We start from the raw sequence: 6,827 nt of genomic DNA on the forward strand, positions 1-6,827 counted from the left end.
TCCTCACTGATCCTTCCATTACACATTTACCACCCTTCATCAGAGAGTTTATAACTTTCACTTGCTGATGTACTACATAAAAAATCCTCAAATATAAAGTTATGATTAGGGTACAAGGAAAAATAAAAGACATGAACAGATCAGTAACTCCCCAGGCAAAACCCATCATAATAGAACAATCTCCATAACACATGTCTGTTCTGTGTGAAGTGTCTAAATATCCATCATTAATTACAGTTGTAGCATTATAAGTTGAAAAACAAATCCAGCTCAGACAGATGCTTATTACAATTTTAGTTGTGGTTATTTTCTGTGGGTACAGTAAAGGGTGACACACAGCCACATAACGATCAACAGCAATTAATACTAAATTACTGATAGATGCTGAGAAGACCAATCCAAGGATTATCATAAACAGTTTACAGAAAGTGTCTCCAAAGTACCAACACGTCTCAATATGTCTGGTAGCATCTATGGGCATAACAAGTCCCATAAGCAGGTCGGTCACAGCCAGAGAGAGAATGAGCAGGTTGGTTGGAGTGTGAAGCTTCTTGAAGTGAGAGATGGAGATGATCACCAGCAGGTTCAGAAACACAGTCCATGCTGACAGCAATGATACAAACACATACATGATATTGTATTCATATCTGGAGCGTTTTCCCTTGATACATGATGAGTTGATGGCAGGAAAGCAGTATTGAGTCTCATGATACTCTGTCTCATAGGCCATGAGTGAGTCTCCTCCTGTTAGGAGTTTGTTCTGCTCTCCTTACTATCCTTTCATTTATACAGCCTGAATCAGACAGCCCACCCATCTACTGCCCATTGATGATGTAACATACACAAGTGTTTTTTTTATTTTTTTTTATTTTTTTTTTTATTAAATCTGTCTGCCGGAAGCTAGTTATTTTAGTCGATAAAGTTTTAAATATGGTTATTTTTCTTACACGAACATATCGATTCACTTCAGAAGGCCTTCATAAATCCCTGGAGAGACGTGTGGATTACTTTTATGATGGATGGATGCACTTTGATTGACTTCAAAACAGATACGGCCAACCACTGCCATTTTAAAACTTGGAAGAGCCAGGACATTTTTTAATATAACTCCGATTGTATTCGTCTGAAAGAAGAATGTCATATACACCTAGGATGACTTGATGGTGAGTAAATCATCAAGCGTAGCGTTAGAGGTCATGTTAGTCAAGCTTGCATCAGCTGATCCACATCTACCTATAGGAATACGACGCCTATCACTGTATATATAAGCTCAGTATTATCAGCAGCTATCACGTTTCTCAGGAGCTAATTATCCTCCTCCATCCCCAGCTCCTCTCGTCAGTCAGGATTTGGCATTCTGATTCCCCTTGTATCAGAATAAATGATCGAATTATGTTGTACTTTAAAATCTTGAATTAAATATATTTGCAAACTTCCATGTTGGTTCTGTTCTGTTTACCCCAAGGGGGGTTATCGCTGCTCTCTCTGCTCTTATCCATGCTAGGCTGCATGGATGCGCAGGGAGTTCTCGCCCAGAACGGAACCATACCGCCAATCCAAACTGTATGCTAATTGTCAATCGTATTTGACGGTAGTGGTCCTGACAGAAATGGGATAATTTTCATTTTAGGGTGAACTTTCCCTTTAAGTGCTGCCCATGGAGATGTTGCTGGCATGATATGTATGATATCTCAGACCTGAAAAATACTCTATGCAAGTACGTGAATGCAAATGCTTCTAGCTACACAAGTTATAGCTAGTTAATCACATAAACCAATAAAAAAATATAAAAAAACATTTAAAAACAACTTTTAGAAATATAGAAATACTGTTTTCATAACTTATTGGGAATGTTTGCACACAAAAAAGGGGGGAAAAAACTGCATATTTTTGTTAGCTGGGTTACTAATGAGCGAACAAGTTAAATCAGTTTTAATAAGGGTGCTTTCACACCTGCCTCATTTAGTTTGGTTGAATAGCACTAGAGTTCGTTTTCCCAAATTCAGGAAACAAATGGTTGTATATTTAAGCTTTGAATATTTCTATTCAAAACATTTCACACACGTTTGCATTGTATTTTCAGGGCTTGCATTTTTATAGGCTGAAATTCAACATGGTTGTATATTCAGGAAATTACATTTTCACCTGGCTAGACCCAATGTTTAGATCTGTTGTGGTATTTATGCAAATTAGTACATACATATTTAGATTATGCACCGTTTGTCCATGTTAACAAACAATTTCAAACAAATTGTAATACAATTTTTGTTTGTCTTGATGTAAGTAATCAACTCAGTAATTTTCATGGTGATATCTAAAGGTTAATATTTTTACCCTATTCAGAAAAAGAATTAGTATGAAAAGGCTATATTTGGGTCTTTTTCTAAACTTTCCCCTAATGGGATTCTTCTGGCCTTTTTTTTTTCCTTACTCAGGACATTTTGAGGATACAAAATGAGTTGAGTTTGCTTCTTTTGCAATTTGTTCAACCTTTTTTCATAAAATGTCTGGACTAATATGCATCATGCAGTTGATGCTGCTTCACAGTCTTGTTACTAAATATAATACATTTTAATTGTACTCAAGCTACAGCTTGTCTTTTTTTTTTTAAATGCATGTTCATTAATTATTTGCATGTACATTCTACAGAATGACATAACTTAAAGGGATAGTTTACCCAAAAAATTTTAAATTCTGTCATGTTTTACTCACCCTCAAGTTCTTGCTGATCACAAATGAAGATATTTCGAAGAATGTGGGAAAACAAACAGTTGATGGGCTCCATCTCAGCAAACACAGAACGTTGGCACAACATACCCAACCTTCTAACAACGTTTTAACAACATGGCCAAAAGGTTGCTATAACTACGTTGTGTGGTGAAGGTTGTTACAGCGTTGTCACAATGTTGACATTGAACCACCGCTCAGGGCCATTGCTTAAGGTTGTGCCTAGGGTGTCTGGACAACCACTGGACGACATACTCTGAAGCGCGAAAATCAGCCTTTTAAATTTCAACTGACCATTGGGCCGTCTCTCATTCTTCATAGAGCAATCCATACGTGAGAATTGCGTTTAATTTACCTCAGCTAAATAAGATACGTAATTATTCAAACACAACCTACAACTTCCTTGTCTAATGTGACATTTATTTGAACATCTTCTGGTCAGGTATGACAAATATTTAATAACTTTATGCCAAAAGTATGAAGCCAAAATGACTTTAATGATGAGTAATTGATTTCAGCACGTATAGCCTATTGCACGTTAATGCTTTTTCCTTTTTTATTTTGGAAACGCACAGAGAAAAAACATTTTTGTAACTGCTCGCACACCTGTTTATTTTTTCCTTTCATTTGTCATCTCATTCGTTTCTTTGCAAAATGTTCTCATGTCTGCTCATGCTATAGTTAATGTTAATCCACTCCCTGTTTTGTTTTCTCACAAATGTATGACTTTTGGAAGTGCAATTTGATTACCATATGCAGTTTTAATAAAGTTTAGTTAGGTAACCTTCCATGTCATTTTTACTCTTCAAAGTGTACACTTGCAGGTGTTGATTATAATGAATTTACTGTTAGGCCCATAAATAATAATAGGGATAAACAATATTTAAAAAGTATATATTTTTTACACAAATTTTTTATCATATATACAAAACATGCTAAATGGAGGATATCTATATCTTGCATAAAAAAAAAATTTAAAAAAAATAAAATGGCCAGAAAGTCGTCTCTCAGTTGCTGAATGTCGCGTAGCAACGTTGCTACAGCCCTGGCTGGCGCGTCTTACAATTCTACGTTGTTACAATGTTGCGAGCACGTAGACAGCGACGTTGCCATAGCAGAAATGCAACGTGCCACAGACGTTGCCACAACGCAAATGTGTTTGCTGGGTTGTCTGCTGTTTAGTCTCATTTCGTTTCTTTGTTCCTCTGGATTTGTTGATGTTTCCTGGACTGATTCCGGTAACCGACCTTTGTCAACGGGCGTTCGACTACTGTCTGCCATGTACAGAACCGGTTTTGTTCATTAAATGTTCTGATCTTTGCTTTTTATGTTTTATTTATTATACTTAGAAGAAATTTGTATATTCGTTTTATTTTTTCATTTTTCCCCCCACAAATGTATGACTTTTGGAAGTGGAATTTGATTACCATATGCAGTTTTAATAAAGTTGAATTAACGTAACCTTATGTAATTTTTACTCTTCAAAGTGTACACTTGCAGGTGTTGATTATAATTAGACTAATTTACTGATCGCCCCATTAAATAATAATAAGGATAAACAATTAAAAAAAAACAACTATATAATTATCTAACATCTGACTAATTTAAAATTAACCTCAAAACATAAAATGCTAAATGGGGGATATCTAATAGGCCTATCTAACATAAAAAAATAATTAAAAAAAATGTCAGAACGTCGTCTCTCAGATGCTGAATGTCGCGTAGCAACGTTGCTACAGACCTGTCACGTCTACAATTCTACGTTGTTACAATGTTGCGAGCACGTAGACAGCGACGTTGCCATAGCAGAAATGCAACGTGCCACAGACGTTGCCACAATGTAAATGTGTTTGCTGGGACGTTCTGTGTTTGCTGGGTATAGATTAAATACCGAAGTTGATTTAAAATAGAATCAATACTACTGGAGGGAAACACAATGAAAGCAATTTTGGACATTAAATCTTTTCTCCCTGCTATTGCCTTTCACATTTTACATTTCAGTTTGACTTTTTAATGTCTGAATTGTCCAAACTTGTGAAACAAACAACAAGGGGGTCATTAAACATTGAACGCAGACAAAACAGAACTGATACTCTTTACGCAGCGCGGGCTTTAACCACACGGTGGTGCCAAATTACCATGCGCTTTTATCACTGTGTTCCAGAGTCAGAAAATAGCCTAGGCAAAAATGCCTCTTGATTCCTTAAGTGATCAGAATTAGGGTACAAATTAATAATGTTGTTTCAGTGAATTCCTGTTATTTAACGTTTGATATATTTCATAGTATTTTATTCTAGGCCTGTCTAGTTATAGTTTTAGTATCCTAGTTAGTACAGTTGTAAAAGTAGTTATAGTTTTAGTAGAACAGAATGAACAGTTTGTTTACCAGATGGCTACAACTTTCTTGGTACCTACCTATACAGCACTTCAAAATAGTTGCTTCACATTTGTAAACAATATGTCAGGATTAGCTGCAGAGGTGGAAAGAGTACTGAAAATTTGTACTCAAGTACAAGTACCGTTACATTGCTGAAATAATACTCAATTACAAGTAAAAGTACTGGTGTCAAAAAAGTAATTAAGTAAAAGTACAAATTACTCTTCTCAAAAACTACTCGGAGTACTAGTTACTAATTACTTTTTAGCTGGCGATAGTTAATGCATTACCAATAAAAATATACAACCAAATCATAGATTTATGTAGAAAATAGCTACTTTTAACACATTTTTACCTTATTGTCGAAGGACATTAATTAGTGGATACTGGAATTTCTAACTTCAATATGACACCTTGAAATATGTCAATATTCAGTAGGCCTAGCCTATAATTTTTAATACCATCGGGAAAACTACTACATACTAAATATTTTAATATCTACATTTTTGTCCATCCATTTTGTCAAGGCAATCATTATTTTCAAGCATTGAAAAGCACAACACTCATTGTAACAGTGATCTATTTGAATGGAAAAGTTTAATTCAAGTCTTCTGAAGAGACACGTCCACTTTATAAGGAGAGATTTTAATTCAGGCTTTTGTTTACATATTTAAACATTGATCAATAACCATTACAATAATCTAATATTTACTCACTCAGTGTATTTGTCTTTACAATAGGGTAACGTGAACTGTTGCAATAGCTCACACACAGCACGAGGAAGCTTGATTTCAATTCAAACTGAATTTAATTTGCAAAAAGACTAGATTTTTCATAACTTTTGACAGCGTTTAATTCAAGAGATTGGAGCTGGACGTCATTTGAGTCTGCAGTGAGAACCACTTGGAGAGATTCGCGATTACACATGATATGACACACAGTCCGAGAGCACACTCAATATCCGAGTCCAGTTCATTCGTAGCCTACATTTGAGAGCTCGCGTCCAGTTTTCTGCGATTACATGAATGTGCCCTCGCGTTATAATATTGTTCGTGACATTTGCCATTAAAATATGCCATAGAAACTTGCAGGTATTAATAAAATTATGCGTAATAGGCCTACCTGCAATCCCGCGCTGAGGGGAGGCGGGTGTGTCAAACTCGCTGTCGTTGAGATGAGAGAATGAGAACACGCAGCTGGTATCGTATTGGTGTATAGGCCAAAATGAGTATTGACAGATATTTCAGAATTGATATGTATCAAAATATAGATATTTTGACAGTACTACTATGTAGTTTGTTGTTCCAAACTTTCAGTCCAGCCATTAATCACTCTGAGCTCCTCGCCTCCTTCATGATCAGCTCTTCAAAACCTGCTGCGACTGCGGCGGCTTTCATTCAGTCCAAATATCAGGGGTTTTATTGGTCCGTTTACGATCGAATATTTTTATTGGCTACCGAAATGCCATTCAAAGATTTGAATATCAATTCAAATTGTACTCAGTAACGAAATGTGATTTTACAAGTAGCGAAGTAGATTACTTAGCTTAATATGTACTTGAGTACAAGTAAAATTACAGATTTAAAAATATACTCAAAAAAGTACAAGTAGCCTACCCAAAAAAACGACTTAATTACAGTAACGTGAGTAGTTGTAATTCGTTACTTCCACCTCTGATTAGCTGTTATAATGTGTTTTATAAAATTACGTTTCAGATTGACTG

The 6,827-nt window shown here is 35.6% G+C and overlaps 1 protein-coding gene across 1 annotated transcript in view; it reads right to left on the bottom strand.

Annotated features, from left to right (window-relative positions):
* The window catches only part of LOC309489689 (trace amine-associated receptor 13c-like), a gene marked incomplete at its 3' end in the record, with an annotated part of 1,038 nt that extends 275 nt beyond the window's left edge, over positions 1-763 (bottom strand). Inside the window, exon 1 of the mRNA XM_082158549.1 lies at positions 1-763. This exon is cut by the window's left edge and continues 275 nt beyond it. Coding sequence (XP_082014675.1) covers positions 1-730 — 730 coding nt within the window. The 5' untranslated portion in view covers positions 731-763.
* Between the last annotated feature and the right edge of the window lie 6,064 nt (positions 764-6,827).

The sequence above is a fragment of the Leuciscus leuciscus genome, assembly GCF_965113295.1.
Source record: "Leuciscus leuciscus genome assembly, chromosome: 24".
In the NCBI taxonomy this organism is placed as follows: domain Eukaryota; kingdom Metazoa; phylum Chordata; class Actinopteri; order Cypriniformes; family Leuciscidae; genus Leuciscus; species Leuciscus leuciscus.